Genomic DNA, 12,321 nt, shown 5'->3' with positions numbered 1-12,321 from the left:
GCAGACTATGGGGTAGGAGTCACTGGTGTGACCTGGTGAGGAGTATTGTGAACTGAACTCTCGTGCAGTTCGTTAATGTGTATACTCTAACCTGATTGCATTCTCTCTGATGCAACTGGCCATTGATCCACAGTTTCCAGTGGGCCTTGGCTTATTGGGCTGAAACTCCATATAGTGGGGGGTCTTTACAGCAGCTTCTGGAGTGACTGAGCTTTCCTCTTCGAGCCCATATGTGTGTTGTGCTGTGTGTGGAGAAGTAGACTGGAAGCCTGTTATTAGGCTATGAGAGGTCATAATCATCGAGATATGTATAGAACATACATTCCAATAATCAATGCATTATTAACAATGCTAGGCATTCGTATACAGTCATACATCCACAGTGAATCTAGTATGCAATAGGAACATACAATAATTATATAGGTTGACCAACAGTGCCCTCTAGAAATGGGGAATGTGGTAGTTCACCTGTATTCTTAATCAACTTACATTAGGCAAGGATGCATACTTCACACACAGTGAATAAATAGTGAAAGGCTAAATGCTCTCTTCTGTCTCTTCTATCGTTGCTGCTCACTGATGTAGCATGTGCTGTCACTCCTTGATGAGGTATGCCTTAAGGAATGGTCTTTCCCACAATATGTGAATCAAGGGTGAATTTCCATTATAAATCTTAACAGGAATTACTTTCACCATCACTCTTCCTGAATGGCTGACTGTGTCCATACACAGTAGGCTGGACTGCCTAAGGAGGATAAGTTCCCTCTTCATCCTTGGTCCTCATAAGGTTTCTTACTTAAATTCCACCCAGGAAGATTCTGCTTGCCAATTTGTGATAACACGTGTTGTAAAAGCACTATATAAATAAATTTGACTTGACTTCAATAGGCAGTAACAATCAGGGTTTTCTGAAGCAGCAACCTCATGTAACAGAAGCAAATTCAGACTCTACAAATATGGCATGGTGTCTTAAGTATACAGCTGTAAGGCTTGTGACTGTGTCCACACTTAAAGTACTGTTTCTATTCTTCTACCCAGTTTTCCCTGTCGTTGTGGTGCAGCATACATAAAACTGCAAGCGCACGGAAATAATGTTCTTTATCATTACAGTAGGGACAACACAGCTTAAAGCATTCTGCCTTTTGCTGGTGAATGGAAATTTAAGGTGTGATGAAGTAATGGGTCTATTATGGGTTTATCATGAAGTTTCTATATCTTGGGATTTTCTGTGAAGCCATTGAGCCAAAATGGTTAGAGAGTAGGTTCTACCACTCATAATGATGCGGAAAACTGAAGAGTACATGACAAACGAGTCATGTAGTGTACCCATTACAACGCAAATGTGATGTTCTTGAGTATAGTATTGAGAATGCTCATGTGACATGAAAGACTCAGACATCTTGGAAGGATCCATGCGCAGGTTTACTGAGATGATAACAAAAACACAGCAGGGGTCAAACCTTAAAAAGCCAGCTCACAGCAAACAGAAAAGCAAGGGGGTTATACAGAAATCACAAGAAACCGGAAGACAGGCAAAGAGTCAAAAACCAGAAAAGCAGTAGCATTCAAACAGACTTGGCATGATGGTTCTAGGATCTGGCAATACTTTGCAACTACTTAGGGAGAAAATAGGAAGATGTATAGGGAGGTTCATGGGAATAGCAGCGAACAGGTGAGTGAGATTAGTAACCATGGAGACCATCAGTCCTCCAGGGACAAGAAACTCTGATGGCTAGAATGGCAAACAATCGGAGCATCCCTTACAGCCCACTAAAGTGTTATCGGCAGCAGCAAAGATGTCAGAGGCTTGGGAATCACCTGGTCTTACAGCAGGGGAATAGAGAACACATTTGAGTTCACTCTGAATTAACAGTGCAAGGAAATCTCTCTCCTTACTCAAAGAGAATGTGGCCAACTTTTGTTTCTGTATACCAAATGAAGAGGTGATGGCCGTTTCTAGCAAACGAGACTTGACAGGCCAGCTAGATTGTACCCTCGTGGAGGAGGCTGAATTGGGCGCAAATAATGGGGAAAAGCTGTTGCCTAGTGCGGTCTATTAAAACACCACCTCCAGCTTCAAAAGTGAACCTTCCAAGGAACACAAACACATAGATCAAGGCAGTGATTGGGCCAAGCAATTATACATATAAATAATATACTTAGAAATATATAATTAAGTATACTTACCATTGTTTTGTTTTTGCTCTCATTCTCTTTTGATTCCTGTTTGTTTGTGTGTGTGTGTGTGTGTGTGTGTGTGTGTGTGTGTGTGTGTGTGTGTGTGTGTGTGTTTGTATGAGATAGTACAGGGAGGTCTGGAGTCCCGTGGAGTACTAAGAAAGATCAGTGACATGTTGGAAATCATTCTGAAGAGGATCGATACTCTTGCCAAACTCAGCAACACCAGTGAAAGCCACAGACTTGAGGAATTAAGCTCTGCTCTTGACAGGTATGACGTGTGTGTGTGGTTTTTTTTTCTTTTTTGGGGGGGTGGCGGGAGTCTGTGTGTATGGGGCAGAGAGTTACTTATGGTCTAGTGGACATTTAATGATATATCCCTTCTACTAGGGTTTGATAGGCTTCATGGTGACATCCCATCACTGTGTCATGCCATCACTGCACCTGTTAAGTGCCATCACATCCTTGCATGAGATAAACATCATAACAGCAAGATCTCCTGAGAGGTTTGAACTTTGTGCATAAAATCCCCTCAATTCAGACATAACTTGGTCACAATAGACACTTTTGTGTGTGCGTGTGTGTATGTGTGTGTGTGTGTGTGTGTGTGTGTGTGTGTGTGTGTGTGTTTACAATACGCACTTCTGCAGGTATCTCAAAGCAGAAGGCAATAAATAAGTCAAAATACACCAAGGCAAATAATTTTAATCATTCAGTTATTACTTTCAATTAATTATAGCATTTATTGCATAGTGATTCATTTCTCTATGTCTGGTGCCCTATTGATGATTAGATTATTTTTAATTATTTAATTTCAGAGCATTTAGTAGACACTACACTACATTTTTCAGTGTGCTACTCATTCCTTTTTCACTGACTTATATCACTTTATCTAAAACTTTACTTCAAAAGTTAAAAACTTAAAACAGATTATTTTTGCAAAAACACTTTTGCTCTCAATGCAATTAAAGAGGGAGTACTAAAATATGTGAGGATGTTGAGAATGTAGTGACAGAAACTCTAGAGAAGGGGGGGGGACGACTAATAAATTAATTGACATTTCTCCCCCATGAAAGTATTCTCTGTGGTTCTGAATGCAGCAAGAGAAGGTCAGTGTGTGTGTGTGTGTGTGTGTGTGTGTGTGTGTGTGTGTGTGTGTGTGTGTGTGTTTGTTTGTTTGTTGTTTGGAGCTGATCTGGATTGGTAGAAACACTCTGGCCCCAGGAACAGAACAGAGCAGCTTACTGGAGCTGAGCACTGCATGTTGCTGATTGGCCTGTGTCTTCTATAGCCTGTTCATCTGAGCCACTTTTACGTCTGTTATTCCTTTCAACACTTTTAAACCTCTACAGGCACCTTTGGTTCCCAGAGGAGCTTACAAGCCAAACTGAATCTCACATGTATACTGCAGACGTGACCTATAGACCCTGAGAATTCTATAAAATTTACAGAGGTTTGTCTAAAGCTGGGTTGCTCAAGCATCTGGATGTAATGCCTCATTTCTTTGCCAACAATATAACCACATTTGGTTTTCCAAAAAATTCATCTGTATAGAGAGCTGTGTGTGTTAATATTTAGTTTAACTATAAAATTAGGGATATTAAGATATTAAAGCTTATATATTCAGTTTGGAAATATAATGTTGACAGGGTGAGATAAATATACTTCATAGTCAATATGCACAGATGCAAGTGGTCAGAAACACTTGCACCTCTGCTATTGTGGTGGTAGTGCCAAAAATAAATCACAAGTTCTGCTTTCCTAATAACTCTGTATTAGTGGTATACATCAGGAATATCTGCAAGTTAGCATCAAATGAGTTGAAAAGGGAACCAAATGTCTCCAAGATGAATTACTAATATTCAATCATTATTTTTAAACATTTTGTTTCAAAATGATGTAAACTAGAATCTCATATTCACTTTCCAGTTGGCTGTGTGAGAAAAGCTTTTGCAAATTAAAATGTTCTTGTTAATCCTGCATTTAACATTGTTTAGTCTGGAATTATTTACCACTGAATTATGTACAGAGCGATTTTAAAAACTACCCCAATTTGGTACTCTAGGCAGATTAATCTTTTAAGTTCCAGTACATTGTGACCATGAAAGCATGATTTTAGGATTTCAAGTCAACCTCACAAAGTGCACATTCACCAGACTCTTTGTAAGTGTATAGTTATAAAGTCTTTAGACCATCTTCGCTATACAAAGTCTATGTTAGCCATTGTCAAACTCGTCCTTGGTTAGTTTCTCATCATGTGATTACTGTTGGTTGGATATTTTTGGGTAGTATACCATTATTGACCTAGAAGTAACAGTAACAGATGTAAATACTACAGCAAAACTGGTGTACTTGGTACTCCATCCAGAACATTGCCACTATATATCCTATTAATTATATCTAATCAGAAATGGTTTATGGTCAGAAACTGATTAGTGATTAACTATATCCACACACACACACACACACACACACACACACACACACACACACACACTCACAGGTCGAGAGTGAATATTACAATCTTTAATTATACACTTAAAATACACCTATAATATAGGGTTAAAAGATAAGATTTGTGTGCCAAATAAAGTATCTAGGTTTTAATAAATGTTTCTTTCCCATCTTCTTTTCAGTGTTTTATTGCCATTAACCTCACATTTATATCTATGTAATCAACTCTAAGTAGTTTTCAGTTTTCAGTTAATACACTGTATGAAGGGGGAGGATTTTAGGAAATGTTTATACAAATATTTGGTAGGCTGATTGTGTGTGTGTGTGTGTGTGTGTGTGTGTGTGTGTGTGTGTGTGTGTGTGTGTGTGTGTGTGTGTGCGTTGTATTCTCAGATTCCAGCCAGTGGGACTCATGGAGCGAATTCAGGCTATTGCTCAGAATGTGTCTGATATAGCCGTGCGCATGGATCAGATCCTGCAGAAGAGTAAGAGCACAGGCAAATTATGCTAAGATAACTCACTCAACAGAGCACTGGCAAATTATGCTAAGATAACTCACTCAACAGAGCACAGGCAAAGGTGTGTACAGTAAGCTCACTCACTGATCATGGCACAGGTGATGGTGTCTACGCTAAGCTAACTCACTCACTGGAACAAAGGCAGATTTGTCTATTCAAAAATAACTAACAAAGAGGTGTCTGTGTTAAAATAATTTGCCTCACTCAACAGAGAGGTGTGCTGAGTACTCTGTGCTTACTTGAATTGTCTGTTTACTCTCACATCACTTAGCAAATCCCAATTTACAATTAATTTGATACCACTAAAATAATATATGAAAACCTTCTATACAGTTTCATTGTATAGAAAAGTAACTCAGTGACACATATTTCTATGTTTCATTAGCTAAATTAAGACATTTGCTTTGGCTCAATATCTGGTTTCAATTTGAAATTATTACAGGAATTACAAACTTCTTTATACATCTATTGGTAGCTCCTGAATACTGAGCAGTTTTGGTGACCAGATTGGATTAGTAGTTGTTTACTAGTACTGATCCTTCTTGGCGTAGTCAACTAAACCTTACCAAAGATTTCCATTAAAAAAATGTTTTAATGAAAATAAATACATTTTAAAAAGCTTGGCTAGGAAAAGATTTGCTATTTTTTCATTAATGTTTTGTTGGCATACCCTGCTTTATGATTATAGGTTTATCTACCAATATCTACCAATAAACATATCCTACTATGGTCCTACTATGATACTATGATCCTAAAAATGATGAAAGGTAGTCTGGTTTTGAATTGACTTAAAGTTAGTTTACTTGAATCTGTTGGCCAGTGACATCACTGCCGCCATCATTGCTGTGATCAATCCATAATCCCTTTGGGTGATCCCACTTTGAAGACTTTGGTAGTTTTCTGAAAGAAGCCTCACTGGCTCCTTTAATTGGGCTAACAGGAACACACTGCTATGTCAAGCAGAGAATTTTATTAAACGAGGTGAAAGAATTATGGCGATTTCCTGCTTATCCCCACTGCCTCAGAGGATAGTGGGGAGAATCCCATTCATCAGATGTGCATTTCCAGTCCACAGACATTTCAGTTCAGAGCATTGTCACCAAAAGGGCAAGAATGTGCCTTTTACAATCCAAGTAAAAGAATCCGTGGAGACAGAGAAGCATGAGGTTTGCCCTCCCACAGATTCATTAAAGCTGTCAGAATTTTGACCCTTCTGGCCTTCCATATTCAGACTTTTCTCTCATGCAGGCGTGCTGTCATGTTCTGAATGTCTGTTCTTGTCATCAGCAGGGAAAGATGGAATCGTGGGTCAGTGTGAAGTCCCAAAAGATCCTCGGTACCCAGACTGTGCCAGTAAAGTTGATGTGAGTTGTCATGTTGCATCCCAGGACCTTTTATAGGTCTCTCTCATTGCTCTGCAGTGCTGTTGATACAGTTAAGTAGCAGCAGGGGAGCTGAACAGCACAGAGGCAACAAATAACAATTCATAACTCTCAACACATCATGCTGTCATTTCTCTTAGGACTCCCTTTGTTTTAGACTGCTTCAGCGAAAAAGTTTATAAACAACACAAAAGAACAAAGTTAACTTTGATTCATATAAATAATTTTAACTGGCTTCAAGGCAATGTGAGTTTATTTATATATTTCATAGGTGCTTTAAATGAAATAAAAATATAATCATCATCATTTAAATCATGATTAGCATCAATAACAGGACATTAGCTTCAGCGCTTTAGCGCAACACGTTGAGAAGATGAAGCTGAGTCTCCCTCTCTCTGTGGTAGTGGATGAGAGCCAGATGGACATCAGACCCCTGTTATGCCTTCTACGGAGTGGATGGCTCTGACTGCTCCTTCCTTATCTACCTGAGTGAGGTAGAATGGTTCTGCCCCCCGTTGCCATGGAGGAACCATAGCAGCCAATCCACAGTCAGTAGTGCCCCAGAGAGACAGGTGAGAGACGATTGTCCCTATCTGATAGTCCCAAGTCATATGTTAGGAAGTGCTTGAGCATTTTTCAGATATGTTGGTTGCTTGTTTTGTTTTTTCACATGTAATCAGCTGACAATTTTTAAAAATATTTTCCTTTGTGAAATTTCAACACAGACTTGACCTTTAGAGAAATTAACCGATTAGATTCAGTAAATAGTAAATAGTCTGGCATGTTTTACCCTTGAATATGCAATACATGCATATGCTGTTTCTCTCTCATTGCTCTACACATAAAGCCCTTGGTGTAGATTTAAATTATATGAATATATACTTTCAGAGTGATACAGTCCGTAAGGAATAAGAAGTCATAATTTTCAGAAGTCATACTTTAAACAGCAAGTTATCTCCAATTTTAATAGGGCATTTGAATGAAGTCCATCAGAACATTACAGAAGTGAAGAGCTGCAGTTGCAGTGTTGGGGAGATCTGAGCCCTGTACGGGAGTCCATTCTGCTCTGCTTGACATTGGACAATAGGAACAAAATAAGCAATAAAATATGTAATAAGCAACAAACTACATAATACAAACAAATAAGTGATAAGAACAAATTGCACTACAGTGTAGTTATTATTGCACTCTACTGTATTCACACTGAATGGCAGTTCAGTTGGCTTCCACTGTATTTACATTGAACTACAATCCACTGTAGTTACAATCCATTGCAGGTACACTCCTCTGTAGCTACTAAACTGCACTGTAGTTGAACTTCATGCCTCTGTTATACTTCACACTCCACTGTAGATACACTCCATTGTAGTTTACCCTGCACTGCAGTTACACAAACACAGGGCTGGCTTCAACAAAGTGAATTTCTTATTTATGAGTATAATCAGTAACTGAGTATTGCATTGCACTGTTCTTGATGTTGGTGAATGGGGACCTTTCAGCATTTATGGGACATAAAATTACTTTTCCACCAACCATGTGAAACTTTAAATCCAAACCACCTGGAAAGCTGCATATTTCTAAGCCTAGACCCAAAACCCATTATTCACATCTCATTAGGTGGTGTTCTCTCTCTCCCTCTGTCTATCTCTCTCTCTCTCTCTCTCTCTCTCTAGGCCATGGTGCGTTCTGATCTGGGTCCCCTGCTGGAGCAGCTGGGCTCAGGGAAGGAGTCTCTGAGCTTCATGAGGAGGAGAATGCGCAGGCTGACTACACAGTGGGCTGTGGCTGCACGCCGACTGCATGAGCATCTGCTCACCTTCCAGAGGCCACAGAAGAGGGTGAGTTTGCATCCGCTCTCACACCACCAAGAGTCTGGTGCGACAGCAGCCTTGGTCTTGATCCACTCTCTTCCTTAGATCCTAAACAGGAAGAGCAGTCTAATTATATCTTCCTGTGTATGACATTTTGTTCTGTTCAACTATGATGCAAATGTTCTATGATTGATTACTTGAGCTGATTAATAACTCAGATTCCCAGATCAAAAAGCCAAACGTTTCCAGTGTGGTTTCCATGTCCATGCACTGCTGTTCAAGCACTATGTCAGACCCAGTGGATCCACTGAAACCACCACTCCACTCTTAGTGAGGTTCCAGTGTGCGAGACAGACAGCCCATTCCTCACTCTTTGCTCCACACACTCCATATGCTGGGTGGTGCATTCAGGAGTCTGAGCATTGCACTCCAGCTCATTACAACAAATTAAATTTTGCTCCCTCTGTTTGCTGTAGACCAAAGAGAGACTCAGAATGCCGTGATTCCGAGGACAAATGATGCATTTACCTTACGCATTTCAAAGGAGGCATTTCTGTCTTTTTGTGTCTCTCTCATATTTCTCTCTTTGTTTTTTGTCTCACAGACATACATTTGTGCAAGGGTGTGAATGAATATGCATTTATTTCTCAAATGTAATTCTCACACAAGGAGCCAAAATCCCTGAGCTGAATTGACACTTACAAAGTAGTCCACACAGTGCATGCCAGCATTATCCATACCCCCCCCCCCCAGCTCCAGTGCATACTACCCCCTTTGCAATCTTCACATGCCATTCACTCTCAGTCTAGACCCAAATCAAAAGGTTTAATCTCTACAACCAGATAGAACTATGGAAGCACAGCGTTTAAGTTTCTGATTTCAACCAACCCAGGGAGCATGAGAGTGATGAAATTCCAGACTTTTGCGGCTCGGCCTTTGTGCCTTTTGAATCGAGTGCCTGCTGTTTTGCTCTATCTGTCACAGGGAGCCACGGCATGGGCTATTGTTGCTCACTAAAGCCTGACTCCAGATCAGGGAGATGCAGCCTGCTCCTACCGCCACGTGTGATCCAGCCTCTGCCTGCTTTAGCAGAGTCTGACAATAATAACTGCAAATGTCTATTAGAGAGCCTTAGGGGCCAGACCCCAGCAGAGATCAGTGATTGAGGATCGTGATAAAGGAGTAATGAGAGAGAGATGGACAAACCATAGGGAATGAGGGGGACACACTGAAACTGCTATTTCGTGTCACGGTAAATGATGATCTAACCACAAAGTGTAATCATCTCTACCAGTCTGTTCTTACTGTACACTTTAACAATTTGCTTCCATTTTAACCTCATTCAAATACTTTGATTTCTGGTATCTGTATTGAGTGAACCACATATGAATGACAAACGTTTTATACATGATTTGTGAGTTTTATGAGATAGACAAGTTTAAATGCTTGGATCTCACATTGTCACGTTTGTCTTCCTAGTCCTTTTCTACAAATGCCTCTTCAGAATTTCTAGTGTTATTTCCATGCAGATATTCAGTAAATATAAATGAATCAGTTCCACTGTCATTCAGTGCTGCCATTGTTTAGAGATGGCTTGTTTTGGTTCATCAAATTTTCTTCTACAATCACCTCATTCCATTATTTTAATACAGTTTATTCTTAATCTGGCCTTTTCATAGGACCTGGATACAGGTGAGTCTTTGTCTGGTCTTTCAGTAAGACTTGGATAGAGGTGAATCTTTAACCTGGACACTGGTTTGACCTTTTCTGGTTCATGCTGGGGAGCAGCATGCAAATGTCACTTCTAGAATCTATTCTAGAATCAACTTTAGACCTTTTGTTAGCTCTTTTGCATAATAATGATGATATAATGATGCAAGACACAACTTAGCATCCATCTAGCCAATTATCACATGAAATAGAATACTGTGTATAGAAATGCATGTGAATCCTATGTGACTCATCTAAACAATATAAACACTGCAGACAATGTAAACACTGCTAATTAAAGCAAGTATTTTTGAATAATTTGAATAATCTCATTTTAAATCTGGCAGGTAGCAGAGGCAAAGTAACTTATAAACTGCAAGTAACTTATGGACTATACTGTTTAAATTATAAAATCATTGCTGCATAAGACTGGACTTTAGCACAAACGGTTCCTGAATGTTCTTTCAGAAGGTTCTCTCTCTCTCTCTCTCTCTCTCTCTCTCTCTCTCTCTCTCTCTCTCTCTCTCTCTCTCTCTCTCTCTCTCTCTCCCCTGTTGCAGGTACTGGTGCATGTGGGTTTTCTGACAGAAGAGTCTGGTGATGTGTTCAGTCCTAAAGTGCTAAAGGGAGGACCCCTGGGGGAGATGGTGCAGTGGGCTGACATCCTAGCTGCCCTTCATGTGCTGGGGCACAACCTCAAGATCTCAGTATCGGTTAAGGAGCTGCAGGGGTGAGTCCTTTCAATGGGTTGTTTTTGTATTACTGTATATTTCAGTACCATGGATAGTGCCAGTGCTAAAGTGGAGAACTCCATTTCAAGAAAAGCATTATGACTTGGATTTGAGTCAGAGATATCAACTGTGTCTAGTTTTTAGTTTACAAATGCCTCCCTCACATATTGTTATTGTAGTACTGCATATGCATCTTACAAAAGAGTAATCTCTAAATACATATGGGACATCAAGATATCAACTCCACATCAAACCCAATGCTTTTATTAGATATTTTGGTCAAAATGTGCATAAGAGAACTCTGGGTCCCTTTCTCTGTGATGCCTATATTTTAGACATCTCTCTTATCTGTCCTGACCACAAAGAATGCAATCCTGAAAATGGCTTTCTTCTCTATAAAACCCAGGAATGGTAAGGCACAGTTTGTCATTACAACACCTTTACTGAGAGAACCTTAAATTTCTAGCACTCTACCCCTAGTGAGCTTTGGTGAGATGAGATATTGCTGTGTAGATGGATAAAATGAAGAATGGTTCTCAGTGTTCTTTTTCATTATGAGAAAAATGATATGTTTGTCTTTTTTATGAGCTCATCTTTTTGAATTGGGCTGGAAAATAGACACCGGATACCCATTAATCCCTTTGTAAAGGCTGTTAAAGGAGAAAAGATTTTCACAAGCCCTCTGCTGCCTCCCCCCTCCCCTTCCTCCACTTCCCAACCTCCACCCGCACCCAAACCCACATCTCTTAACATCTGCAGCTCAGCATGTGATGAGTGTGTAGGTTATTCCTCCACACACTAGGGACACGATCTGAACCTACCATTTCTCTCAGCTCCAAATGAGCAAAGAATGTCCTGATTGCTCCTGCCTGTCCCTACAGGTTCCTCCATACAAGCTCTCATTTCTCCCAGAGCTGCGCACTCTGTTGGCCCTCTGGAGAGTCGTGTCAGTAATCTCCCGCTCTCTGCCTACCTCTGACTCCTCCCTGGTCCCCCCCCCCCACACACACACACACACTTCTCTTTCCCCTGCTCCTCCGTAGGGAGAATCCAGGTGTGTGTTCTGCAGCTGCTGGTTCATGCAGGGCTGTTCTGTTGCTCAAGTTCTCTCCTTCATTGGCTCCCATGGAGATTTGCAGCTGTGTCCTCACTCAACCTCACTTCCAGATCAACACTGTCACTTTACATGCAGGGCCCGGAGAGATCTGAGAGCTCAAACAGCTCTGAAAAACAGCTTGAACATACTGATGTCATGCCTCCAATCTAAATGCCTTCAAATTATTAAATGGTCACCTGCTGGGAGTGGTTGGTGTGGGTATTTTTAGGATGTTTTTTGTTTGTTTGTTTAGGGTTTTTTACAGTTTCTTATGCAGTCAGCATAATAACAGTGAACATAACAATCATGCAAAGGAAAGTGATAATTTTATATACATCTTTATGTATAAAATCTTTAACTTTTTATTTTCCTTAACCCTGCACTGCAAGGAATTGAATACTGAAACGTAGCCTTTAAGTCAGCCAGTTATAAGGCTCACTT

General features: G+C 40.2%; 1 protein-coding gene across 3 annotated transcripts in view; it reads left to right on the top strand.

Annotated features, from left to right (window-relative positions):
• mgat5b (alpha-1,6-mannosylglycoprotein 6-beta-N-acetylglucosaminyltransferase B) overlaps nucleotides 1-12,321 on the top strand; it is a 66,502-nt gene that overhangs the window by 25,266 nt on the left and 28,915 nt on the right. Inside the window, exons 1-7 of one of the 3 annotated variants that reach the window (XM_081710797.1) lie at nucleotides 2,338-2,449; nucleotides 2,569-2,684; nucleotides 5,026-5,117; nucleotides 6,438-6,514; nucleotides 6,937-7,104; nucleotides 8,206-8,370; nucleotides 10,614-10,783. In XM_081710797.1, coding sequence (XP_081566923.1) covers nucleotides 2,584-2,684; nucleotides 5,026-5,117; nucleotides 6,438-6,514; nucleotides 6,937-7,104; nucleotides 8,206-8,370; nucleotides 10,614-10,783 — 773 coding nt within the window. In that variant the 5' untranslated portion in view covers nucleotides 2,338-2,449; nucleotides 2,569-2,583. Of the gene's footprint in view, nucleotides 1-2,304; nucleotides 2,450-2,568; nucleotides 2,685-5,025; nucleotides 5,118-6,437; nucleotides 6,515-6,936; nucleotides 7,105-8,205; nucleotides 8,371-10,613; nucleotides 10,784-12,321 lie in introns of those variants that run through there. The other 2 variants (XM_035528609.2, XM_035528608.2) reach the window with 2 other exon arrangements.

Source organism: Electrophorus electricus, chromosome 3 (assembly GCF_041902795.1).
Source record: "Electrophorus electricus isolate QZ-2024a chromosome 3, ASM4190279v1, whole genome shotgun sequence".
Taxonomy (NCBI): Eukaryota; Metazoa; Chordata; class Actinopteri; order Gymnotiformes; family Gymnotidae; genus Electrophorus; species Electrophorus electricus.
Note: the sequence above shows the minus strand (reverse complement) of the source record. Positions and strands in the feature narration are given on the sequence as shown.